Source organism: Mustela nigripes, chromosome 17, assembly GCF_022355385.1.
Source record: "Mustela nigripes isolate SB6536 chromosome 17, MUSNIG.SB6536, whole genome shotgun sequence".
NCBI classification, from domain to species: domain Eukaryota; kingdom Metazoa; phylum Chordata; class Mammalia; order Carnivora; family Mustelidae; genus Mustela; species Mustela nigripes.
The window spans coordinates 33,983,453-34,011,391 of NC_081573.1; the positions used below are offsets into that span (position 1 = coordinate 33,983,453).

The 27,939-nt window shown below is 43.2% G+C and overlaps 1 protein-coding gene across 1 annotated transcript; it reads left to right on the forward strand.

Annotated features, from left to right (window-relative positions):
- Positions 1-1,143: 1,143 nt before the first annotated feature.
- CCDC113 (coiled-coil domain containing 113) lies at positions 1,144-27,910 on the forward strand. The gene is made up of 9 exons (XM_059383995.1): positions 1,144-1,311; positions 2,435-2,561; positions 3,724-3,885; positions 7,420-7,575; positions 8,597-8,677; positions 11,097-11,252; positions 15,599-15,706; positions 26,634-26,789; positions 27,764-27,910. The coding sequence occupies exons 1-9, from the start codon at positions 1,211-1,213 to the stop codon at positions 27,848-27,850; spliced, it is 1,134 nt and encodes a 377-aa protein (XP_059239978.1). The 5' UTR covers positions 1,144-1,210; the 3' UTR covers positions 27,851-27,910.
- The last annotated feature ends 29 nt before the right edge of the window (positions 27,911-27,939 follow it).

A 27,939-nucleotide genomic window follows, 5' to 3' on the forward strand; every position in this document is an offset into this window, starting at 1 on the left:
CCTACCAGTAGAGAAAAGGTGATGGCACAATTCAGCTTCTCTGCTGTCATCCCCAGTAATTCCACTCTGGCCTCAAATTTGTGCACCCTATGCAAAAAAACAGAAGTTTTTCTTTGGAGTTTAGTGACTATATGTTGACACTAAGGCATGTCCCTTGGTGGGAGAAGGTGGCTGACCTCCACTCCAAGTGGTTTATCATAGCTTGGTTTCAAACCACATCCAGCGCCCACCTCCACCTCAGAGAAGATTGCCCCTTCTGCCCTTTGCTCTCTTCCATCCCCGGGGGAGCAGACAGAAAGCTGCCCCCCTCCCCCGGCCCCTGCCTTGCCTATCCTTGCCATGACGCACATCAGTGTAGAGGTTAACGGCATGGATTTTGGTTGCTGCCAGAGCTTGATTCCTTTCCTGTGTGACAACGGACCACTCACCTATGCTGCCCTATTGCTCAGTTAGTGATCTGTGAAATGAAGACTGTAATACCAATTTTATAAGACCGTTTTGGGGATTAAATTAAATGATGACTATGAAAAAGTGTGAGGCGCGACAGTGCTGTCATTCTCACTCCACTTTCAACAGCGGGTTTAGGGGCTCTTTTCCTCATTGAACTGGAAGCAAGAGCCGGAATTGTCTGTTCTGTATATTCCCCCCAGGATATAATCCCTATATTGGGATGTCTCTTGAATTTATACCATTTAATAATGAGCCAGGTTTTTTCCTTCTAGGAATGCAGGACCTCGGTATCTGGTGAGAGAAACTACACTTAGCATGTGTGAAGAACCAGAGGGAGACCGGAGTAGAGGCCTCACGAAGAGGCAGGGGAAGACACTGCAACAAATGGAATTAACTTCCCTTATCTATTTCCTCTATTTGGAGAATACACAGAATAGTAGATAATATTACAAGGTTGTCGCAAGGATTTGCATAAACTACGCTGAACACGGCGCCAAGGGCGTAGTAAGTGCGGCGCAAGCAATAGCTGCCAGTATTAGCATTTTAAGAATGATGGTTGAGTAAGTGTAGGTGTCTACGCTCGGGTGAGCACGGGGGGAGGCGGAGCGGCGTCGGGCGGAGCCTCTGGGAGCCCCGCCCCCACGCACGCGTCTGGTCGCTCTGGCAACGCAGAGCTAGGTCGCAGCCCGCGTGACGCTTGGCAGCTAGCACAGCGCGCTCTTGGCCTCTGAGCATTGGCAAGGGCCACTTGGGCAGAGCGATGACTGATGAGGACTCTGAGACCACCGTCAGCGAGTTGCAGAGCGGGGAGGAAAACGAGCTGCCTGTTATCCAGCTGTGTGGGCTGGTGGAAGAGCTCAGGTACGGCCGGCCGGCTTCTGGGGGCCCAGAGGTTCATTGTACAACTTCTTGGGCTCACGGCCAACCCCCCTTCTAGCAGCTGAATAGATGTAACTTCTGTACGTCTATACCTAGTTTAGGGCAGAACTGACGTGGTATTCCTCATAGCCACAATTTCTTGAAAACTTGTTTTGTGCCAGTTATTTTGCACGTAGTACCTTCTAATAATAGCACGGGAGCCCCAGAAAGTGGGTAAGGAACCAAGACACAGGTTAACTCACTTTCCTAGTCAATGGTGGTGCCAGGATTTAAACTCAGGGGCGACTCCACAGCCGACACTGGGAGTGTCGACATGCTGGGTAAAAATAAATAAATAAATAAATAAATAAATAAATAAATAAAATAAAATTTAAAAAGGTGTTTTGATTTCTCTGGCTTTCCATTGAACCTGTGTCCGTTAATCTTAAAATTCAGGCTACAGGAATTCATTCAGGAACATATGAAAATATCCAAACTGTTCATAGATAAAAGTAGACACATGCATAACCTGTATGTTATATACATGAAAAAGCTTAAAAGGTCAAAATCTTGGCAAGCCTATGCAGGATGAACTCTAGTTGTCACCTCTACTTGTTTAAAAACTGTCTGTTCCAAGTTTTTCCACCATTTATAATACTCTTTATAATACACTTCTTGTGGATTCTTCGTCTCTCGGGTGCTGGAAAGAACAGCCGAAACACATAAACCAAAGGAAACATCCGAAGATTGTGGCCTAGGTAATAACTTCAAGCATGTAGTAATTCAGAAGGAATTTCACAAATGGTTTAGAGGATACTGGAAGGTGGAACTTGTAGCTTCATCTCAGCAACAATTTTCAATATAATCCTAGTTCTTTCAACTTTGTGGCTCATTAGACATTTAAAAAAATCAAATATTTAAAAGCACTGTTCTAAAGGCTTTGCATTCCTTATTGCAACCCTGAATAATAGGTACTATTATTATTCCCATTTTACAAAAGAGGAAATTGAGGCATCAAGAGGTTATATGTTTTGCAGAAGGTATGTAATTGCTATTAAGTGTTAAACACTATTTGGAGTTTAAAGTCATATTAATAGAACTTATTCAGGTACCCTCTGTCTTGCAGCTATGGAAACTCTGCTCTCAAAACTGAGACGGAGATGTTTGAGAAATATTATAATAAGCTGGAGCCCAGGGATCAGCGACATCCACGGTTATCAGAAATTAAAATATCAGGAGCAGAATTTGCACAGGTACACTGTAGCGACCTAAGAATTCTTTTATTCTGTTCCTTTAGATGCAAGTGGTTTTTGTGTATCTGCCTTTGGTGTGCCCTCTGAGGCTGAGTGGCATATGATTTTCAACCTGTTCTACTTTTTTTTTTTTTTAAGATTTTATTTATTTATTTGACAGACAGAGATCATAAGTAGGCAGAGAGGCAGGCAGAGAGAGAGAGGAGGAAGCAGGCTCCCTGCTGAGCAGAGAGCCAGACTCGGGGCTCGATCTCAGGACCCTGGGATCCTGAACTGAGCTGAAGGCAGAGGCTTTAACCCACTGAGCCACCCAGGAACCCCCTTCTTGTTCTACTTTTAATTCTTCCTTTCCTACTAAGGTTCTCTTTCAAGTGAACGTGAAGGGAATCAGGTTCAATTATTAGTGGACTGACTTACCCAAAATATCTGAGGTTACTTGAAATAATTCCCTTAAATTGGGGGACTCCAATGTTTACAAGGCCCAGCTAACCACATGTACGAGTGAAGTAGGTCTGCTGTGGGCATGGGAAGGTTCCTCACTCATCTGAAAGTCCAACCAGGTGGACTGGTATTGCCAGAGCAGCTGATTTTTCGACAGAAGCTGGAAATCTAGATTATTTGGTGGAATCTCCTGATTTCCAAATGTGGGTAATTAATTTTTGAAAATTTAAAACTGGATGTAGACTGTCTTTTGAGGGTCAATCTCTTCAGGCCCATACGTTCCTTAGGGCCATCTGCTGGTGACCTTTGGCTTAAATATGTAGGGAATCATGTCTGGTTTTTATGCTGATCACTGTGCCCCCAGATGCAATTTCTCTTCTGTTTTCAGTTTAGGAAGCACTGAGCTCTGGGCTTCCCCTAACACTGACCTGAATGCTAGTCCTTAGCAGTTTCATAGTCCTTCCACAACCTCAAGAAACATTCCCTTATTTATTTTCAGTTCATTATCCAGTATAGGCCTTTGAATTCTTTAACACAGGACTTAGGCTGACTGGTGAAATAAACATTACCTTGGGCCTAATATCCTGAATCCTTTCACTTTGAGTTTGTTCTCCCTGGCTGTCACTCAGAGTAATTTCTAGCAGGTCTGAGTGGTCATTTTGACACCTACCTTGAGCAGCAATTCCTACTTGACAATGACTTGGTTCTTCTTGTATTGCAGTTACGAGGCAGGCGTAGGTCCAAGTCCCGCATGGGTATGGACCGTGTGATAGGCCTCAGTTGTGACCAAAAATGTGAGCTTGTACAAAAGGAGCTGGAAGACATGAAGGATGAAATAAGGCACATGAGAGCAAATGCTGAACGAGATCTACAGCATCATGAGGTATACTGTTTTCTCTATAGCCCATCCCACCGGGGCTCCCCACTTCCACCTCATTGAGAAGTACCTGGAGTATGTTAATATTGTTGTTATTTTGAAAGAAATATAAGTAGGAGAAGACAAATTTAAGGACTGCTTTTAAGGAACTTCCCATCTGCTAGAGGAGACAACAAATTTTAAACTTTTATTTATTTATTTATTTATTTGAGCGAGGGAGGGAGAGCAGTGAGGAAGGGCAGAGGGAGAGGGAGAGAGAGAATCTCAAGCAGACTCTGTGCCAAGTACAGAGTCTGACACGGGGCTCGATCTCACGACCCTGAGATCATGACCTAAGCTGAAACCAAGAGTCAGACATTTAACTGACCGTGCCACACAGGTAACTCTAAACTTTTTTTTTTTTTTTTAAGATTTTATTTATTTATTTGACAGAGAGAGATCACAGTAGGAGAGAGGAAGGGAAGAGATCACAGAGAGAGAGGAAGGGAAGCAGGCCCCCTGCTGAGCAGAGAGCCCGATGTGGGACTCGATCCCAGGACCCTGAGATCATGACCCGAGCCGAAGGCAACGGCTTAACCCACTGAGCCACCCAGGCGCCCCACCCCTAAACTTTTTTAAATGGAAAATTTCAAAAATGCACAAATGTACAGAGGCTAGCACAATGGACCCTTGTGTACTCAATAGCCACATGCAGCATCATGAACATACGGCCACCCTTGTTTCCTCCATATCCCAACTTCTCCCTCATGATAGGCCACTGGGTTATTATGAAGTAATACCTCAATATGTATCTATATCTATAAATATTTTAGTATATGTCTCTAAGATATGGATTCTTTTTTTTTTAAGATTTTATTTATTTGAGAGAGAGTGCATGGGCTGGGGGTGAGTGAGGGGGCAGAGGGAGAAACAGGCTCTCCACTGAGCAGAGCGCCTCAATTCTGGGACCGTGGGATCATGACCTGAGCCAAAGGCAGATGCCTAACCAACTGAGCCACCCAGGTGTCCCTAAGATATGGATTCTTAAAAGAAAAAAATAACTATAATAACCGTAAGTGCTTTAAAAATGTTAGGTTTTTTCTAGGTAATTATTAGGTAATTATTATTACCTATTATTACCTAATTATTAGGTAATTATTAGGTAATTCCTAATAATATAATATAATAATAATATAAGGAATCTGAGGTATAAGTCAGTGAGTTGGGTGAAAAATCCTTTAAATCGCCCTCTGTGTGCAGCATGCAGACCGTGATCCATGTCTTTTTGGTGACCAACAAAGGTCAGTTTTCCTCCAAAGAAGAAACATCAGTGTTAGTTCAGTTTCCCATGGGATGTAGTTATTGGCTTGCATTAGAGAGCATTATTGTATGAGGAACAGATATTTCTGTTCTGTTTCTAAATGTTTCTGTTTCTAAACATGAGCACACAGACTCACACTCATTGCCTCCAGAGGGACAGATCAGTAGACTCGTGTCTTTATTGATGGAATTACCTGTACCACTTAAACCTAACCTTTCCTCCCTCTCTCCTTTCTTTGTGCCCTCCCCCCTCCTTCTCTCTCTTGCCAAACATGCATGTTAATGTGGGCTAGAGTGGCCAGAGAAGTCTTTTTTGAAGAGGTGGGGCTATACGTAGGGCTTGGCGTGGTTTTGAAGAATGATGAGGAATAAAGCAGAGGCTTAAGAAAAGAAGGGCACCCTAGGTTGGGTGAATGACATGAGCAAGAAGTAGAAGTGGGAATGAATGTGTCTTTTAGGGCCTGTACGAGAAAACTGGGGCTGTGAGACCTTGAAAGCCAGGCAGGGGAGTTTATCTTTGATGCCTTAGAAAGCAGGACCCTGATAAGGATGGCTGAGTAGGAGAGCAAGTGACATGCTGAAAGTGGTAGTTATGGTGGATTGAAGTTCCTGCAGGTGGAGACCACGGGGAGAGGGGAGAGGCTGGCCAGTGAAGGAAGATGCTTTTGCTTCTTGGTGCCCAGGGACAAGGTCGGGACTGAGATGATTTGCTCTGCAGCTACAGCTAGCTTTTCATTTTATTCTTTCAAATAGCGTGTGTGTGTGTGTGTATGTGTGTGTGTATGTGTATGTGTTTCCTTATTTAAAGACAATCTCTATGTAGCAAAATTTGAATATAGAGGTAAGCTAAAGGAGCATTTGTAAACATCCAGAAAGAATCCGCCTAGAGAGAATTAGTGTTGACACTTGTGTTTATCTCCTAGAGTTTAGATTATTTTCTGGACATATATGAATTTATTTATAAAAAGTATTATATTATTTTGTAAATTGTATTTTGCACTGACTGTCTTCCCATGTCAATACATATATTCATTTATACCACTTGCAAATTGCTGAAGTATATATATATTAAGACTGTTGGTCTCCTTAGTAATCCATCTCTCTGGATGTGGCTAATTTTTTTTTTAAAAGATTTTATTTATTTACTTGAAAGAGACAGAGAGATCACAAGTAGTCAGAGAGGCAGGCAGAGAGAGAGGAGGAAGCAGGCTCCCCGATGAGCAGAGAGCCCGATGTGGGGCTCGATCCTAGGACCCTGAGATCATGACCTGAGCCGAAGGCAGAGGCTTTAACCCACTGAGCCACCCAGGTGCCCCATGGCTAATGTTTTGATGTAATGTTTTCCAGATTTTTTTTTTTAAAGATTTTATTTATTTATTTGACAGGGAGAGAGAGAGAGATCACAAGTAGGCAGGGAAAGCAGGTAGAGAGGAGGGAGAAGCAGGTTCTCTGCTGAGCAGAGAGCCCGATGCAGGGCTTGATCCCAGGGTCCTGGGATCATGACCTGAGCCGAAGGCAGAGGCTTTAACCCACTGAGCCACCCAGGCGGCCCCAGATATTTTTTATATCCTATCCTATCCTATTATATTATATTATATATTATAATATTATGAATGTTATATATATAATATTATATAACATATAATATATTATTATATATAGTATATATTATGTATAGTGTATATAATATATAATAATATTATATAACATATAATATTGTATAGCATTATATAATATATCAATGTTACAATTTTTAGTGGATAAGTATTATTTCAGATACGGAAATGTGTATGTATAGAGATACCTGAGGTCCTGTTTTTATTTGTTTACCACCTTCTTATGGATGCCCCCCTTTTTTTGAGGACTGCTTCTTTTAAAAATTTTTGTTTATTTGTTTGAGAGAGAGTGTACCAGCAGTGGGGGAAGGGCAGAGGGAGAGGGAGAAGCAGACTCCCCGACAAGCAGGGAGCCTGATGCCATGGGGCTCGGTCCCAGCATCTGGAGATCATGACCTGAGGCAAAAGCAGACATTCAGCTGACTGAGCTACCCAGGCGACCCGAGGCCTGCTTTTTAATGGTAACATTCCCGTAGTCAAATTTGTATCTTATCAATATATTTCTAAGGCTAAGAAGAAACATTATGTATTAGACACAAAGAAGCCTGAGAATTTAGGTTTCCTCAGAGGGAACTGTCCCTGAGGATTTTTGGAAACTGTTCTTTCTTTGTGCTGACTCCTGCAGGCTATCATTGAGGAAGCTGAAATTCGATGGACTGAAGTTCAGAGAGCAGCGTATGATTTTAAAAAAGATATCCTAAAAACCATATCCAAGAAGAAAGGGAGTATTTTGGCCACTCAGAAAGTGATGAAGTACATTGAGGACATGAACCGCCGGAGGGTGAGTTGGCAGGAGGCCGGAGCTTAGAAAGGGAGAACAGATTCAGAGGATGAAAACATAAAAATGATCCACGTGAAGCAGCCTCACTCCATTTGGTCCGCCGTAAATGCTCTCCCCACATGCAGATTTATTGCATCCCCCAAAGTGTATGTCTTAAAAGGCACGTTTATCAAGGCTGAAACCAATCAGGCTGGGTGAATATTAATAGTGTCTCAGACTGATTTTTTTTTCTTTTTTATTGTTGCTATTTGTTTCAAGATCTGATACGTTTCCTAGAGAAAAGTGAGGCAAGCCTATCTAACCAGGTGACTGCAGGGAGGGGGGACAGGTAAATCTCAAGCTCTTTAAGTTCCATTATTATAAAAACGAGACATAAAATGTTCCTTCACTTTCAAAGATTTTGTAGCATGTCGAGCTTTGGATCCTGGACATAGGTAGGGTTACTAGCCCTAACAATGTATAAGTGATGAAAAATTATATAAACTACCAAGAGAATAAAAGATTGGAGAATCATAAGGTTGTTTTGTCAGGAATGACCCCTGTATCCAAATTATATACCCCAATAATCTCGAATTTAAAAATAGTAGAAAATTTGCACAAAGCCGACCAAGTTACTTCTGCTTCTTGGTCATGAGTGAAGTGTTTTTTGTTTTTCGGGTTTTTTCTTTTTTTTTTTTCTTTTTAAGATTTATTTGAAAGAGAGAGCCCACACAAGTTGGGGGGGAGGGCAGAGGCAGAGGGAGAAGCAGACTCCCTGCTGAGCGGGGAGCCCAACAGGGTGCTCTGTCCCAGGACCCCGGGATCATGACCTGAACCCAGGCAGATTCTTAACTGACTGAGCCACCCAGGTGCCCCTGTCAGGAGTGAAGTGTACACGAGCTCCAGTAAACGCAAGAAGACCTAAAAATAAGTGACTGAATGTTAGGACTCAAGGTCTGGTTTATAGCCCCAGCCCTACCAACTTTTCAAACCAACAGGGAGGATGAAGAGGAGTGGATTAAAATTTACTTGTATTTTTTAGGATAATATGAAGGATAAATTACGTTTGAAAAATGTTTCTCTCAAAGTGCAGAGGAAAAAGATGCTTTTACAATTGAGGCAGGTATGTGGCTCTTTCTTCCTTTCTCTCTCTCTCTCTCTCTGTCTTCCTTCTTAAGGTTACCATGGAAGGTAGAACAACGCGTTCCCAAAGATGTCCATGTCCTAATCTCTGGAGTCTGTGAATCTGTGGCTTCACATGGCAAAAGGATTTTGCAAAGGTGATTAAGTCAAGGATCTTGAGATGATCTTAAAAATAATCTCCCTTGACTCTAAGGGAGATTATTTTGGATTATCTGTGTGGGCCCAATATAATCCCAAAGGAGGCAGGCGAGAGAGATGGAATACTGGAAACAGAAATCAGAGTGATGAACCTTTAAGGTAGAGGAAGGGATCACGAACAAGAGAGAACAGGCAGCCTCTAGAAGCTGGGAAAGGCAAGCAAACAGATTCTCCTCCAGTTCCTCCGGAAAGAATGCATCTCTGCGAAAACACCTTGAGTTTAGGCCCAAGAACCATTTTGAACTTCAGACCTCGTGAACTGTAAGATAATCGATTTTTGTTGTAAGCTACCGAGTGTGTCGTAATTTGCCACAGCGGTGATAGGAAGCACCTACTGTTACGGTGCCGGCACAGCCACAGACAGAGTTGGCTTGAATTTAAAAGACACTCATGGGGTACTTGTTGACCCCTTTTGGTGACCGTGGCCTGGATGGCACACTTTGAGGGTGCTTTGGTCACCTGTGCATCAGACTAAAGCTTCCTGATGGAAGGCAGTAAGCAGATGGGGCACAGGGCCTCTCGAATGTGATTGCATGGCTCTGTCCCTTGAATTAACTCGAATATGGGCACCGACAGCTTGTGCATTAGAGGTGGCCACTGCCAATGATACAGAGTTGTGCAAATCAACACACTTGGAACTACTGCCTGATTGACTTGGATCCCGAAAGATGACAGACTGGGACAGCTTCAACAACACGAAGTGACTGAGGGCAGATGTCAGCTCCTCCACTTTGATGCCCCAGGATGTCTGCGCAGGTGCCAGGTGGCTTAGCCGTAGAGTGCCTGATAAAGTCAGCTCAGTGGGAGGCGATGCTGTGCCCTGGGGTGCACCCAAAGAACCACAGCCCCCCCGCTCCAAGAAAGCAGTGGGCTTGCTCCTCTTGGTCTGAGTAGGCCTACTTGGAGCACCGTGTCTCCAGGAGAGCTGCTCTCTGGAAAGAATGGGGAACCTAGGGCTTACACAGGAGAGGGAGCTGGAGACCAAGGGGAACGGAGAGCCTATCAGACGACCTGGGATTGATGGGCCCAAGCGGACTCAGGAGGACCAGCTTCTGGCTGCAGGTGCACAGCAGCTGTGGGGAGGAGAGAACGTGCTGCTCTGGAGGTCCCCAGCAGAGCAAAAGCTAGAGGGGCTGTGTCATCGAAGGATTTGAGATTATGAGATTAGTGTAAGAAAGGAGAGAGGAGCTGCCTCCAGATAGAGAGTTCCTGGTACTCCAGGCTTTGTGCATGCTCAGGCGTCCTGAGGAGGGGGTTTGAGTGTGAGAGAGGGAGGAGATGAGTGACTTTTAGCCTGAAAGCCATTGCTGCACAAAGCTGACCCTGAGGTGGTCCTGCCCACAGGAGCTCAGACTAGCGGCGAGTGGGGATGGTAGGAAATAGCGGGATGCCCTAACTGCTAGCCAGAGGCAATGGGCAGCAGCTCACCCCTTTTGGTGAGCGTGGCCTGGATGGCACACAGAGCCGCAGCGGGGGAGTCTCCTGGTGTGGAAATGGTTTAGGAGTGTTTGAGTTGGTGGATGGGTCATTACTGGGACTTAAGGAAATGGTTGTGTTGGTTTAGGGGACAAGAAAGAAGCCTCCTTGGAGGCAGTATTGCATGGGTGGAGCATGGGGCTGAGGAACAGTTCCCAGGTTTGGCTCTTGGCCTACTACCCATATGAGATGGCCTAGACCTGGTGGGGCAGGTAAGGCGGGCCAGGCCAGGGAGGGAACCCAATACACTGACACAGCCATAGTACAGAGATGTCACATGATCACAGAAAGGGAATTTATGGGCTGCTGGTCCTCGGTTTTCTGGGGTAAAAATAACTTTTATATGGTCTCCTTCTTATTCTTCTTTTATAGCCCTGTTTAGACACTACCTCTTGTGGGAAGCCTTCCCTGACCCAGTTTTCCATTCTTCTCTGGCCTGGCTGAGGAGCTTCCGTATGTCCTCTGCCCCTCCCACTACACCACACTGCGACCTGTCTGTGAACCCTGGTTGAATATGTGCTCCTTGAGGCCAGGGAGCATTGTATTTATTCAGATCTCCATTCCAGTGCCTTGTATCACACCTGGCACCAAGCAGATCCCCAGCCCGTGTTTGTTGAATGACTGAATGATGACTGACTTTTAGAATTTCATCTAGAACTGCAAGGTGTGAATCAGATTCCAAAGTCACAACCTCACATCATTTCTTTCTTCTTTCTGAGCTGTAGAAGGAAGAGGTGGGTGAGGCTCTCCATGAGGTTGATTTTCAGCAGCTGAAGATTGAGAATGCTCAGTTTTTAGAGACAATTGAAGCAAAGAATCAAGAACTGATCCAGCTAAAGTTGGCATCCGGAAACACCCTGCAAGTCCTCAATACTTACAAAGTAAGGTCTGCCCTGATGCCCAGGTTCCCGAGGCCTCCCACACCCACCTTTCCAGCCACAGTGAAGTTCCCATGCACCACTGTGGTGCTACACAAGGGCTTGGGGCCCTTTTGTCTACTGTTGCTCCTCGATTTCTCTTGACAAAGCCATTCTCAAATACTCTGAATGTTCCCACAACACTAGCTGTGCACTGCAACCACCCAGAGAACTTTTTTTTTTTTTAAATATACAAATACCCTAGTCTAGCCCTGACCAGGTGAATAAGGGGGTAAGGGCCATGCATCTATTTTTTTAATGCCCTCATGATTTTCTTGCACATTTTGAGAATTAACCACATTTAATTTAGGCCTGTAAGAAGCACTTCTCTGCTTAAAACCTTCCAGAAGAAAACTGTCTTAGTTAAAAATCAGAAAACTAGTATATAATTCCTTATCCACACAGAACCCTTTTGGGAGAGAGGGAGATACTGTTAATGACTAAGCAGGGTCCATAGCCATGAGTGCCCAGCCACCCTGCTAGGAACCGTGCAGTGTTGGAGTCAGCTGACTGGGGCCAGTGTATCCTGCCACTGGCCTGTGAGCTGTGTTTTTTCCAGAAGGGTATTAGTAACCAATTTGATAGAGAATGCTACCTTTGAAATCCAATTAAGCAAAATTGGTTTCTGCCCCAGAAATTCCATTCTTCTCATTAGTAGATCTGTATTCCAAAATGTACTTAATGATTATATTTTGAATGTCATCAATAAAACATGTGGAAATTTGTTTTTTTCTTTTGTTAATGTAAGTATCCTCGATTTTGCTTCTTGGCCCACAAAGCCCAAATATTGGCACTCTGGCCTTTTATCAAGCAAGGTGGCTGACCCTGGCCTCCTGCCTGCAGGACAGTTGTGACTGCAGGTTTAGGTAACTCGCAGGTGGTCTTCATTCGGCCCACATAGTATCATTTTAAAAAAGTAAATTTGGAAGTGTTTAGATTAGATTATTATGTTTGTCCAGCACTTTGCTTTTAAAAATGAAAAACCTGAAGTCCAACGAGAGAGTAATTGCCAGCTTCTAGCAACAAGTTCAACAGGGCTCAGGCTCCTAGTCCAGTACATGTCCCACCTAAGCCAATGCCTCTCTCTGGCATAAAGCACATAGACAATGTTGTGCTGGCATTTTGAAATTCATGTGTCAGCTCTCTGCAACAGATCATCCACTCATCAGTAGTTAGCTTATCTGATCGCTGTTACTTCAAGATAAAGCCAGTCCCCATGACTTGAGCTTTCATAGGCTGGAGAGCTGGGTAGTACATGGCGATACCACATTGGATCTTGATTGTATCCTGTGGAATCAACTTAAGTAGCACAGGGCCTGTCTGGTCTTGTGTAGAAAAGCCAGGGCTTTGGAGTGGAGCTACTGGTTTATAACATGAAACTGCCAGGTCCAGGGCCTGAGCTCTTTAGGGCAGATCTAAACGCAGAGGACAGATTGTGATACCCGCGCAGCAGCAACCCAGGCCACAGTGGGTGGAATGGGAGCTTCTCTAGCCAGAATCCCAGGGGTCATCATGCCCGTAGGCCTGTTTCAAATAATGGTAAGCAGATGGTGGAGCTTGGGAGGAGATGCCTACGGAAGTGCTACGGTGGATGCAGTGATGGTTTGAGGGAGATGCAAACTCATTTCTTCCGTGTGTCAGTTCTTAGGTCTTTTGGGAGAAATAGAGGTGGAACAACTGTTGAGTTTGGGGTCAGGCCTCATGGTGGACTTGAGTGGGGATTCCAACAGGGACCATGGGTCAGTGGCAGGTTTTTCTGACTTGCCACCAGGATAGAGCTCATGTTGGTCTGTGCTGTGTTCCTAGTACCGAGGACAGTGCCTAGCCAAAGCAAGTCCTCAGCCAGTATTGTCAAATGAGCTACTAGCATGAGGTGTGTTGTGTTTAGGGGGTGGGAGGGTGGCAAGAGAGACCAATTTCATATAAATATCAGCACCCACGTCTCAGACCTTGGAAAAGCTTGCAGAATAAGTATTACCAATGTGTTCACTTTAGCAATGCACATATAGAGTACCTATTACCAAACATACAAGGAGGTGTAGAGTGCCAGACGCTGGGCTAAGTGCTGAGGGTGTAAGATGAAGGAGACAAACATAGTCTCCTTTGTGAATTTGGTGTGTGAGCTTCAGCCAAAGGGGCACCTTTATCTCCAACTTTATGCTGTCGAGCCCTGCGTGGTGGAATCTGGTAGAATGTAAGCGTGTGAAGACAGCCACGATGTGTCATTCCTAACTGACTGTAAACTAGTGATCCCCATGTAAACTAGTGCCTTGTGGTAGATAGAATTCCAGGATGTCTCCCAGAGTTCTCCACCTACTGTATATACCCAGGACAATCTGCAAGGCTATGGGTATGATGGGTTCTACTATCTGGTTCTGTTCTGTTCTGTGATTATGAATATGATATGCCATAGTTGACGTTAAAATAGGGCGATTATTGGATGGGCCTGACCTAATCACATGAGCCCTTTGAAGAGACAGTTTTGTCTGGAAGAGGAAGTCAGGAAATTCTCTAGGCAAGAAGTTCTCCACTGCTGGCTTGAAGGGATTTCAAAGAGCAGAGGGCCACCTCCTGCTCACGATTAGAAAGAAACAGAGATGTCAGGCTTATAACTTAGAGGAAATGCTTTTTGCCAACAGTCTGTGAGCTTGGGAGAGGACCCCAGCTCCAGAGGAAAACCAGCCTGGCTAACATCCTGACTGCAGCCCCAGGGGACCCTACCTGGGCAGAGACTCCAGCCACACTGTGCTGGGCTTCTGACCTGTAGAAACTGAGAAAAACAATGGGTGTTGCTTTATGGCACAAAATTCGTGGTAATTTGTTACACAGCAAGAGAAAGCTAAAGTGCCTTTTTGGAAGTAGCCACCTCAAGTGGCTGACATTCTGCTCAGAATCACAAATAGCTCGCCTCACACCTTCAGAGTCAGGAGCTGCCTTGCAGTAGGCCTTGCAAATCCATTCTTTCCTGCCCCCGCTCTCTGCAATGTCCCTCTGCTCTCTTTTCCTCCCACCAACTTTGTGGTTTGTAGTGGAGTCCTGTGCTGCCTCCCCTTCCCACAGCCCACGCTCTCGGTCTGGTGTCTTAACCCAGGGCACTTTCCTAAGCAGAGCCTGTCGTACAGGATGGGGAGCAGACAGTGAACCTTAAAGAAGGGAGGATTGGTGAAAAGAGGAATGGGGGGCGGTGGCCTCAGTGCCTTGAGGTCCCCAGGAAGGTGGCTCCAGGCTTTTCTGCTAGGTCTAGGATTTTATACCCTGGACATATTGTGCCAGCACGCCCCCCCCCGCCCCAGGCTTTTCCTTAGCTTGGCTTCCCCGCCGCCACACCTCTTACTAGACATGTTCGACAGCCTTTCAGCAACCTTTCCAGTACCCTTTCCCCCAGGGAAGCCCCCACCGCTGTCCTCACATTCTCAGTGCCAGGCACAGTGGCGGCTTTACATGGCCTAGGGTGCCTCCGTCTAGGTGGTAAGCCGACATCTGGCTGGCAGGGCCTAGGCTGTCATGCTGGTCAGTGCCTAGGGAAAGGTGACTACATTTCAGAGTCCTTGGAGCGATCCCCCCAGAGTCACTGGCTTCTGTCACTGGCTCTTCAGCCCAGCAGAGCATGTGCCAACTCCCCCAGGCTCACCGTTCCCTGCTGGGAGACAAAGGTGCAGCGAAGGGGGAAAATCTGAAAAGCAGGGGCCTGGGGGGAGCTGATGAAGGACAGCGGCAAGTGACGTGGGGGGCAGCTGTGGGCCAGTTCGGGCAGGAGCCCTTCAGGGTCAGTGGTGGTGGAGCCCGCGGGCCCTGGACTCAGATTGCCCAGGTTCAAGCCCTGCTTAACCTCTTATCCCTATGACCCTGGGCAAATTGTTTTCACTCACCAAAGAGTCAGTTCTTTTGCCTGTAAAGTGCGATGCCAGTAGCACCTAGCTCACGGGGAGTGTTTCCTCTCTCTTCATGTCATAATGGCAGCCACTTGCATGAGTGTTCTCCATGTGCCAGGGGCTCTCTGCTCAGCACTTTACCACGATTTTCTCCCTTGAGCCTCTCCACAGCCCTGTGAGGTGACCAGCCCAAGTGTAGAGAGGTTCTGGGACTGGCCCAAAGTATTTTTTTAGCAAATGGTAGGGGAGAGTTTGGGTCCTGGTGTGTCCAGCCACTCTGCGGGTCTTTACTTCCCATTAGGCACCAGGATTCTGAGAAGGGCAGGCTTGGGTTCCTGGATGGCCTTGCTGTCATCCTGCTTAATGAAGAACTGTCTATCCTTCCTGTAGTTCTGAGTGATCATCTTTGCTCAAGACTTGCTTGTTGTTATATTTCAGAGCAAGCTACACCAGGCAATGGAAATGTCCATCAGTCTGGATAAGGAGATCTCGCTGACAAATGAGTTACTTGAAAAAATTGAAAGAGAAACCATACAAGTAGAACAGGTAGGAGAGGGTAAAATGTGCTATTTCTGGTGTTTGTCTCATTCTGTCTATAAGCACTTGAGCCAACGTACACCAAAAACCAAGCTACCTTGGTTTTTGTCTAGAAAAGCCTAGACCATAAAAGTCAAATATGTCTGGGCCGCTGGAGAGGAAGTGGTACCTGGAGACTCATAGTCCAGTAGAATTTTACTGCTGGGTTAGGGTCTAGAGTCAGAAATCATGTGGAAATGACCAAACCATTTAGAAATCATGTAGAGCCCAAATAACCCTCAAGAATAACCTTCTTATAACCCAATGGAACCCATAAAGTACCATACTCAAGGTGTCATGTGTACAGCATCACAAAAAGGCCTGTAATTAGTGTAATCGTCTGGTATAAGAAAAAGTGCATATACCAAAATACAGTGTTCTATGTACAAGAGGGAGGTTTTTCTTTAAACATGTAATTTTCACTCAGTACGGTGGATGCTGGGATGACAGACCTGGGACCTCTGTCCTGAGCCTACTCCAGGGCCTACGGTCACCGTGTGGACAGACAGGTGGCATTATCTGAGCTCCTTACATCTCCATTGGGATTTTGTGCTCTCAGTATTTTGCTGAGCACGTACATTTGAATTTCACCAAGCTAAGAACATGAAGGATGTGACTCAAGAGGACTTTTTTAGAAAGATGAGGGCAAGAGTGTAAGCTTTGGTGTTGCCAGGTTCTGGCTTTGAACAGGCCTTTTAATGAGACAGGCCTCGGTTTCCGCATGTGTGAAAGAGATGTCACAGGCCTTGTGGTGACCTGTGAGGACCAGGATGGCGATGCTTTGTCAGCCTCCAATGTACCAAGCCATTAGTACAGCTGTTGTTGGCCTTGTCTTGAATGAGTGTAAGTGTCCCCAGCAGCGTGTGTGGCCCCAGACCTGTCCACAATAACTGAAAAGCCACAGGATGACTACATATGACTCAGTTTTGTCATGGCATCCAAGTCCTATCCTCAGTGGAGAACCGACACATGCAAAGAAGTGGGTCTCGGTACAGAGTAGCCAGGAATAAAAGTAAAGCAAAAGTCTGTGTGCTCTCCCCATGCAGGATTTCTGTGGTATTTTTTTGGGTGGACACTTATTAGATTACAAGTAAAATATAACATCAGTTTTTAAAAGCCTGGCAGTTACTTGTTAGTATATTTTAGTTTTCTTGTGAACTTTTTTTTTTTTAACAGCTTTGTTGGGTTATAACTCACATACCATATTATTCTCCCATTTAAAGTGCACATTTTAATGATTTCTAGTATATCCCCAGAATGATGTAATCATCAGAACAATATTTTAGAAAATATTTGTCACCCTAGAAAGAAACCCTGTACCTTCAAGAAATCCTTGTCTGTTTACCACCTCATCTTACTCCCAACCTTCAGCCCCATGACCACTAATTCACTTTCTGTCCCTCTGAATTTGCCTGTTCTGGACATTTTGTTTAAAAGGGATCATACAGGGTGCCTGGGTGGCTCAGTGGGTTAAAGCCTCTGCCTTCAGCTCAGGTCATGATCCCAGGGTCCTAGGATGGAGCCCCATATCGGGCTCTCTGCTCAGCAGGGAGACTGCTTCCCTTCCTCTCTCTCTGCCTGCCTCTGCCTACTTGTGATCTGTCTGTCAAATAAATAAATAAATAAATAGATCTTAAAAAAATAAAAAAGTAAAAGGGATCATACAGTCTGTGGTCTTTCACTGGCTTCTTTAACAATATTTTCAAGATCTCTGCTGTAGTATGTGTCAAGACTTTGTTTCTTTTCATGGCTGAATCGTATTTCCTTGTGTGGGTAGACCCTATTTTAGCCATTCATCAGTTGAGGCGGTTGTTTCCCAAGGGTTCTTTTAGGATCTAATGAATAAAGCTGCTGTGAACATTCACATACAAGTTTCTGTGTAAATGTATGTTTTCTTTTCTCTTGGACATACAGCTAAAAGTGGAATTGTGGATCATATGTGGTGATGGTGTGGTTAACATTTAGAGAAAATGCAGAACTGTGTGTGAAAGTGGCTGCACATTCTACATTCCCACCAACCTGTGAGGGTTCTGATTTCTGTACATCTTTACCAACACTTGTTATTTTGGGGGTTTATTTGCCTGCTTTTTAGTGGCTTCCTAGTGGGTATGAAGTGACATACTCACTGTGGTTTTGATCTGAATTTCCCAAATGACTAATGACATTGAATATCCCTTCATTTTCTTATTGGCCACGTGTGTTTTTTTGAGAAATGTTTATTCAAACCCTTAGTTTGAATGTTTATTCAAACTATGTTTATTCAAACCCTTAGCCCCTGAGTAAGTCTTTAATTGAGTTGTTTGTCTTTTCATAATTGAGTTGTAAGAATTCTTTATATATTCTGGATTCAAATACTTTTTGGGTATATGATTTGCAAATATTTTCTCCCATTCTGTTGGTTTCCTTCTCACTTTCTTTAAGATGCTATTTATAGTTTCTAACTTTGGGGTGAGCCCCAGTTTATCTATTTTTTCTTTTGCACTGGAGCTTTTGGTGTTGTATCTAAGAAACCATAACTTAATATCATGAAGATTCAGTCCTGTGTCTTCGGTTACAAGTTTTACAGATTTTATGTTTAGGTTTATGATGCATTTTGAGTTAATCTTGTGAATGTGAGGAAGGGATCCAGAAGCTGAGAGAAGAAAGGAAATGAAGTATGTGGGTTTGGTTTTAAGTAGGATCCACACTCAGTGTGGAGCCCAATGCAGGGCTTGAACTCATGACCCTGAGATAAAGACCTGAGCTGAGATCAAGAGTTGGACGCTCAAATGACTGAGCTGCCCAGGTGCGTCAGAGATGAAGTATGTTCATAGTGTTTGTTATATTAGCCTTTGTCTTTACCATTGTGTGGTTCTCTTCATTTCTTCCTCTGAATTCGAATTACCATCTGATGTTATTTCCTCACTCAAATATAGCTTTGTTTTACCTTGCCTCCTTTTTGCTGTAATTGTCAAATATATTGTTTTTATGTGTCACAGGTCCACGATAGAATTATACACATATTGCTTTATGAATTGCTTTTTCAATCAGTTAAGAGAAGGAGAATATACAATTTTACTGTCCTTTATATACTTACCTAATTACCTTTACTTGTGCTATTTGTTTTCACATGATTGTAAGTTACTTTAGCTTAAGCTACTTTCACTAGTTTTCAGCCTGAATGTCTTCCTTTAGTATGTCTTATAAGGCAGGTCTGCTTGGCAACTAATTCTGTATGTGTGTGTTTATCTGGGAATGTCTTTATTCTTCACTTAAAAAAATAAAGTTTATTTTGTAATTGTTTTAGAAAATTGTGGAGAGTACAGAGTTCCCCAAATCTCACACCCATTTTCCCCCATTGTGAACACCTTACAGTGGAATATTTATTAAAATTGACTAACCAATATTTATGTCTTGTGATTTTTATATGTGATTAATATTTATAATTTATAACATGTAAATATAAAAATATTTGTTAGAATATGTTATAATATTATTCATATCGACTTGGTTTTTACCTGATGTCCTTTTCTGTACTAGGATCCCATCCAGGGTAACATACTACATTCAGTTTCACATCTTCTTAGGTTTTTCTTGGCTGTAATAGGCTTTACTTTTTGTTGTTGATGACCTTGACAGTTTTGTGAAGTGGTCAAGTATTTGTGAAGGATTTGTCTGCTGTCTTTCCTGGGATTAGATTGAGGTTAAATGGTTTTCAGGAGGAAGACTGTAGAGGTGAAGTGCCATTTTCATATTTTATCAAGGGAGCATACTCTCAACATGACTTATCATTGCTGATGTTAACCTTGATCACCTGCCTGATGTAATATTTTTTTTTAAAGATTTTTTATTTTATTTATTTGAGAGACATCACAAGTAGGCAGAGAGGCAGGCAGAGAGAGAGAGAGGAGGAAGCAGGCTCCCTGCTGAGCAGAGAGCCCGACGCGGGACTCGATCCCAGGACCCTGAGATCATGACCTGAGCCGAAGGCAGAGGCTTAACCCACTGAGCCACCCAGGCGCCCTGCCTGATGTAATATTAAAAGGGTTTCTCCATCATACAGTTACTCTTTCCTCCAATTTTCAGACACAGCTTTTTGGAAGGATGTTACCATGTGCAGCCAACACTTAAGAAGTGGAAACTTATAAACTATTTGGAATTCTATCTGGGACATTTGTCTATTCTCCATTTGTTTATTTTTAATCTTTTATTTATATAAGTATCAATTCTTGGATATTAATTTTAGTATATGTGCTATTGAAGTGAGCATGGATATTAATTTTATATGTTGGGTTATAATCTAATATTTTATTACTCACATTGTTTTACCTTGGACTTTGGAAACTCTTTCAGTTGGCTTCTGTGTCCATTCGGCATAGCCCCATTTTTTGTGTGTGTGAACACTTTTTCTTTTCTGGCACTAGAAAATGCTTGTGACTCATTTCCTATATTTCCCGCTCCAGCCCTAGAATTAGCCATTTCTCCAAGGAGTCCTGGTTCCTTTAATTTGAGAATAACATTGGAAACCAAAATCTGAGTGTGCTCATTGTTTGCTTTCATTTATGAAAGATAGTTTTGCTGGATATAAGATTCTTGTTTGACAGGGTCTTTTTTTTTTTTTTTTTTTTCATTGAACCCTTAGAATATGCCATCCCACTGCTTCTGGCCTCCATTGTTTCTGATGAGAAGTCAGCTATTACTCTTATTTGGTTTCCTTTGAATGTAACGAATTGTTTTCTCACTGCTTTCAGTGTTTTCTCTTTGCCTGTCATTCAGCATTTTGGGTCTGATGTGTCTGGGTGTGGATTTATTTCCAGTTTCATACTCAGAGTTTTTTGAGCTTCTTGAATATGTGGTTTAATATTTTTCATCAAAACAATATTTTTCATCAGATTTTGGAAGTTTTCAACCATTATTTCCTTGAATATATTTCCTTTGTCTTTCTCCTCTCCTGTTTTCATTACATGAATGTTGGCACACTTAGTAGTGTTCTACACATTTCTCTGAGACTGAATTTTTTTTTTCCTCTGTTTTCTCCATATTGCATGATCTCTATCGGTCTACCTTCAAGTTTACTAATTGTTCTGCTGACTTAAATCTCTGATCTCCTTCTGTGAATTTTTCATTTCAGTTATTGTATTGAAAATACTCCATATTTTCCATTTGTTTTTTAAAAAATTTCTCTTTATAGATATTTTCTATTTGATGAAACATTATTGTCATATGCTCCTTTAATTCTTTAAAAATGGTCACCTTGGTTCTTTGAACATATTTATAATAACTGCTTTGACCTTTGCTAAGTCCACCATCTGGACTCCCTCTGAGGTAGTTTATGTTGCTTCCTTTTTTTCCTGTGTGGGTCACACTTTCCTGTTGCTTTGTCTATCTTGTAATTTTTGTTGAAAACTCGACATTTTAGATAATATAGCAATGCTGGATACTAATTCCACCCACCACTTGCTTATTTAGTGATTTGGCTGGATTAATTTAGTAAAGTCTCTTTCTCCTGCTGTTGGTAGCCTCTGGTGTTGGTAATACAGTGTCCCTGACAACCAGGAATGATTGGCGTTTCTGCTGAGTTCTCTTCAACTCTCCTTCATCCTCCTGTGAAGCTTCTTGCTGGTCTAGTTCTATTGGTATCATACCCAGCTGTTAGCCTTCATTAATTACTGTTTGCTCTGTTGCTTTCAGCAACACCCTGGGACATTAACTGCAGCACATTCTGATCTAATCAAAGTCATGCCCCTTTTCAGGGACCTTTTTGGCAGTCTTCAAGGTTTGCTCCAACCCCAATGGTCTCTTTCTCTGGTTCTGTTAATTATCTAGCTGGTCCTCTGTTTTGCCTGTTGCTACTGATACTGTAGAATTATGATCTCTTAATTATTCTTTCTATGGTCTGTTGTTTTGGTCTCTTAATGGTCTCTTTTCCTGGTTCTGTTAAACATCTAGCTGGTCTACTGTTTTGCCTGTTGCTGCTAATATCATGGAACTTCCATCTGCCTCTTAATTGCTCACCTCAAAGTTCTCCATTGTTTTCCACAAACTTCTTGGGCATGAACTCCCCACACTTTCTTCCAAAAAAAGTCAGTCCTTCCAGGCAGCATTCTAGAGCTCTCTGTTTTATAGCCTCTCCCCTTGAGCAAAATTTCTGTACTGTTGCAGTGGATCTCAGGATGGGAACAGTGGTCCACCTGTCTTGCTGTAACAGCCCTATTCTACAAGTGGAGTGCTGGGTAGGGATCACAGTTCCTGGTATTAGCACATCCCTCAAAGCTGTAGAACTTATTTTTTTTAAAAGATTTTATTTATTTATTTGGGAGAGAGAAACCACAAGTGTGGTGGGGGGGTGAGGGGGAGAGAGAGAGAGAAGCAGATTCTCTACTGAGCAAGGAGCCCTATGCGGGGCTCAATCCTGGAACCCTGGGATCACAACCTGAGCTGAAGGCAGACGGCTTAGCCGGCTGAGCCATCCAGGTGTTTCTGTGGAACCTTTTTTTAATGCCTTGATTCTTGTTCCTTCATTATTTTTATCTTAAGTATTCTTTCATCTTTTTCCTCACAAGATGTGAGGTTCCAGGTTCATGTTTAGATCTCACTACAGGAATATATCTATGCTAGACATGGCAGATATTCACTGAATCCTTCTTGACAAGTTTTTATTGCATTCTGATGTTAACTAAAAATAATTTTATTGGTTTGCTCCAGAGTGATTTAAAGCAGTCCTTCTCAGACTAGAAGGAGCAAACCAGACATCTGGGGATCTTGTTAATATGCAGCTTCTGATTGGATGGGCACAAGAGTCATCATTTTCTCCAGTTCCCAAGTGATGCCAGTACCGTAGACTGTACCTTGTGAAGCAAAGAATGAGAAGACAGTGCCAGGCCAGGAAGATTCACCAGCATAAAAGTGTTAGGTCTGTTTAAACTGAGGTGCAAAATCATGGTATTCCAATTAAAATAACAAAGTTGTTTTTTTAAGGACTTAAATTGGTTCAAAAGTTATTTTGGGGGCGCCTGGGTGGCTCAGTGGGTTAAGCCGCTGCCTTCGGCTCAGGTCATGATCTCAGAGTCCTGGGATCGAGTCCCACATCGGGCTCCCTGTTCAGCAGAGAGCCTGCTTCCCTCTCTCTCTCTCTCTCTGCCTGCCTCTCCATCTACTTGTGATTTCTCTCTGTCAAATAAATAATAAATAAAATCTTTAAAAAAAAAAAAAGTTATTTTGGAAAAATAAAAATATCCCCCAAATTCTTAAGTAGATGAGTGGACTAGCCCTTCCAGATACTGAAACATGATACAAAGTTACAGTATTTAAAACAAGCTCATGAACAGACTGGAAGTTCAGAGAAAAAAATAGAAGTCCTATGATAAGCCCCAGTACAGATCTCATATATGTCATGTATATGATCAGGTATCTGATAAAATTTTGATATAGGTGCATTTAGTTTATGGTAAAGGTATTGCAGTGGGGCACATCCAGATTATTCAATAAATGATCCGGGATGACTAGATAGTCATTTAGGAAAAAACAAAGTTGGAGCTATATATGTTATGGTGAAATTAATCCAGATGTATCAGAGATTTAAATATAAATGATAAAAACCCATTAAAGTCCTAAACTTAATAGTGGAACATTTTTATTATAATCTTGGGTTGGGGAGGGCTTTTGAACTATAAAATCCAGAAACCATGAAATCGGTATATAAAGTCAGTTCTATAAAAGCAAAGTTTTTGTGCACAGCAAAACCTATCATATATGAAGACAAAAAGTAAATAACTGGAAAAATGTGTTGCCCAAAACCACTGGGAGTGAATTTTCTTTTTCTTTTTCTTTTCTTTTATTTATTTGCCACAGAGAAATCACAAGTAGGCAGAAAGGCAGGCAGAGAGAGAGAGGAGGAAGCAGGCTTCCTGCCGAGCAAAGACCTCGATGCGGGACTCCATCCCAGGACCCTGAGATCATGACCTGAGCCAAAGGCAGAGGCTTAACCCACTGAGCCACCCAGGTGCCCAGGAGTGAATTTTCTTAAAACAAATATCTTTTACAAATTAATAAGAAAAATCTAACCAAAAAATAGACAAAATGGGTAAATGATTTATAAAGTTTACAGAAAAGCCAGAAAGTCTCAAACTTATGAAAAATATTCTACCTCACTGATAATAGAGAATAAATCGTAACGAGAGACCACTTCCCCATCTCCTAGATTAGGAATGGTAAAAAAAAAATTGGTAAGACTGTTGAGAGAATGGGCAAAAACACAGGCAACCTCAGGCATCACTGCATAGGTGGAATTGGCTTATGGTCAGAGAAGGCCCTTTAGTATTCCGTACCAAACATACCTATATGCTCGTGGCAGGGCCTAGGCACCATCGGCATTTTGGGTCAGCTAATTCCATGTTGTGGGGAACTGTCCTGTGCCCTCTAGGAAGTTTAGTGACATCCCTGGCCTCTACCTACTCGGTGTCAGTGGCACCCCCCTAGTTCTGACAGCAGAGAAAGTCTCCAGACATTGCCATGTCTCCTGGGAGCAAAACTGCCTCCTCCCTCACCCCGCAGTTGAGAACCAGTGTCTTTGAGCAGGCAATTTCACTTGCAGTAGTTCATCCTCCTGATGTACTTGCATATTTACAGTATGACCTCCACCTAGAAGATTAGTAATCACAGGATTGTTTATTGTACTAGCAGGGGATTGAGGAGCTGAGTAACTGTTGTTAGGACGTGTCAAATCAGGATACATCTACACAATGGAAAATGATGCAGCTGTTAAAAAGAATGAGGTTTTTTTTTTTTAATTTAAAAGATTTTATTTATTTGACAGAGAGAGATCACAAGTATGCAGAGAGGCAGGCAGAGAGAGAGAGGAGGAAGCAGGCTTCCCTCTGAGCAGAGAGCCCAACACGGGGCTCCATCCCAGGACCCTGAGAGATCATGACCCGAGCAGAAGGCAGAGGCTTAACACACTGAGCCACCCAGGCGCCCCAAGAATGAGTTTTTTAATGTGTGGATACAGCTCTGCTGGTATTTATTGAGTGAAAAAAAAAGTTGGAGGGGGTAAAACTGAAAGCATTGGCTACTCTTTGGACAAAAAAGGTAAAATAAATAGGTTTATATGAGTATAGATTTCTAGAAGAATATGAAAAACCTAAAAATAGTGCATGCCTCTGGGAAGAACTGTGCAGCCAGAGACAGGTTGGGATGGAAGATTGTCACTGTATACTTTTATCCATTTAAATTGCATGTATTGCCTATTCAAAACAATTGTTAAAATAAAAAATAAGGGGTGCCTGGGTGGCTGAGTCAGTTAAGCATCCCACTCTTGGTTTTAGCTCAGGTTGTGATCTCAGGGTCTCGAGAGCGTGCCCTGTGACAAGTTCTGTGCTCAGTGGGGAATCTGCTGGAGTCTCTCTCTCTCTCTCTCTCTCTCTCCCTCTTTCCCTACTGTTCCAGTACTCACTCTCTCCCAAAAATAAATAAATAAATATTTAAACCAAAAAGAAAGGCAGGGCATTGCTAGTTCAAAAAAAAACCACTGAAAGGAAAAGACTAGTTAATTTACTATATGATAATTTAAAAAATAAAACTTAAGGGACGTCTGAGTGGCTCAGTCATTGTCTGCCTTCGGCTCAGGTCATGATCCCAGGGTCCTGGAATTGAGCCCCACGTGGGGCTCTCTGCTCAGTGGGAGGCCTGCTTCTCCGTCTCCCATTCCCTCTGCTTATGTTCCCTCTCTCACTGTGTCTCTCTGTCAAATAAATAAATATAATCTTAAAAAAACAAAACAAAACACTAAAGGGGCACCCAGCTGGCTCAGTGGGTTAAGGCCTCTGTCTTCGGCTCAGGTCATGATCCCGGAGTGCTGGGATTGAGCTCCGCATCGGGCTCTCTGCTCAGCAGGGAGCCTGCTTCCCCCCCCCCCCCCCCCCGCCTGCCTCTCTGCCTACTTGTGATCTCTGTCAAATAAATAAATAATATCTTTAAAAAAAAAAACTAACTAAAAAAGATATTCCTCAAAAAATTGACTAACTATTGACCTGGCAATTCTACTTCTAGGTACATACCTAAGAGAACTGAAAGCCTGAGCTGGAAGAGATATTTACACACCCATGTTCCCAGCAGCACTATTCATGGTAGCCAAGGGGTAGAACCCAAGTGTTCACTGGCAGTTGAATGGAGAAGCAAAATGTAGCATATACGTACAAAAGGGATAAAATTCAGCCTAAATAGGAAGGAAATTCTGCATATCCTATAACATAGATAAACACTGATGACATTATATTGAGTGAAATAAGCCAGTCACAAAAGTACAAGTATTGTCTGATTCCACTTATATGAGATTCTTGAAGAATGAAATTGATAGAGACAGAAAGTAGATGAGTGGTTGTCAGGGCTTAGGGAAAGGGGTCCTGGAGAGTCCGTGTTTCATGAGTACAGGGGTTTAGTTTTGGAAGATGAAGAAAATTGTGGAGATGGAGGGTGGTAAAGCTCGTACAATACTGTGAATATACTGAATGCCACAGAACTACACACTCAAAAGTGTTCAAAATAGGAAATTCTATGTTACATATATTTTACAAAAAGTGAGTTGAGATTGATCAAATCAAAGTGTGCTTAAGTACATAGTTTTTCCCCAGAAACCACCAAACCTAAGAAATCACAACAGGGAAAATAAATTCCTCAATAAAGGAAAGATGGAAGGGAAAAATTCTCTTTTAGACTGCACTTTGTGTTTCTGAACTGAATGAAAACATCATCATTTGTTAAAAAAAATCATCATCAGAATCTTATGATTCTCTCCACTTCTTTGAAAATTTCAACATGATTTTGAGAACTCCATTGAAAGTGGGGAGAGATGTCAGGATCAGTAAGTCCAGTAAGCCAGAACTGCCAGGATCCCTGGTTTAATGGGTCCTTCCCAACCCAGGACCGGGCCAAGGCTGAGGCTTTGAACAAAAAGCTCCGCAAACAGCTGGCTGAGTTCCGCTCGCCCCAGGTGATGGTGTATGTGCGGGAGAAGATCTTCAATGGGGAACTGGAGAAGACCATCAAGATGTGGGAAAGGAAAGTGGAGATTGCTGAGGTAAGTCCCAGAGAACCCCCAAGACAGGCAGTCTTTTCATGTCCTTCACATTCTTATCTAGGGTTTTGCTTTTCAAGCTAAGAATCCCAATGTTTGGACATGTAATGTCTATGAGAAATCTCAGCAGTCCCTTCAAGTCTTATAGGAAAATGAAGGATGCCCTTGGATGCCCTTTCTTTCTTTCTTTTTTTAAAGTTGCCTTTTCAGTGTTAGGGACAGGGTCTTTTCAAGTGATCAGGAGGAGAGTCGGTAGTAATTGTGTTTTTAGTTACTTGTTTTCTTAATGAATTCTGGAAGTTTCTGTATCACTTCCCCCACCATTGGTGATTTAGTCATTGCTACTTTATACATGGAGAAGCCAGTTTTTTAAAAAATGAGATAATGGATTTTTAATATCAGAACCTGATTCCATGCATTTACATAGTTGCCATGGGTCTTTCATCCTTAGTAACCCCACAGCCTTTCCGTATGGTACAGCGTGCTCAGAGCACCCTAGTCCCTTGTGAGCGTGGAAGAGAAAATGAGAAAGGTGCAAAGGGTCAGACAAAAAGAAGGGAAGGCACCAGGTCTGCCACAGGCCGGGTTGCATACGGAGGACACTGAAGACATCAGCAGAGTAGCTCAGAAACCCAGGCAGGTCACTTTGGAAGCCTGGTTTTTCCTGTCTAGACCCAGGCTCCTTTTCTCCCAGGACTTTCTCTTGCCCTTGCCATGGCCACTTGGTGGCAGGGAGTGAATTAGTATCCAAGCTTGGGCCCATCAGATTTGGAGTCCAGAATCAGCCCCACAGGAACCTGCAGCCTCTTCCTTCACCGACAGAAACAAACTCTTGGAAGAGTCTTGCAGCCTCGAATTGCCCACACATACCCCCTGCAGCCTTGCAGGGCTAGATGCAGGTTGTGTTCTGGAAAAATCACAATTGCTTTTCCCCAAATGACCTTCTCCCCACCCCACCCCCTTTTTCCTTTTTGCAGATGTCCTTAAAAGGCTACCGCAAGGTGTGGAATAAAATGAAAACCACCAATGAGCAGTTGCAGGCAATTTGCCCCCCTGAGAAATAGCCTGAGGGAGGCCACGGCTGCAGACCAGCGGGATCCATTAAAGTCATCAGTTCCTTTCCAGTCAAGGGGTCCTCTCACTGTTCCCTGTG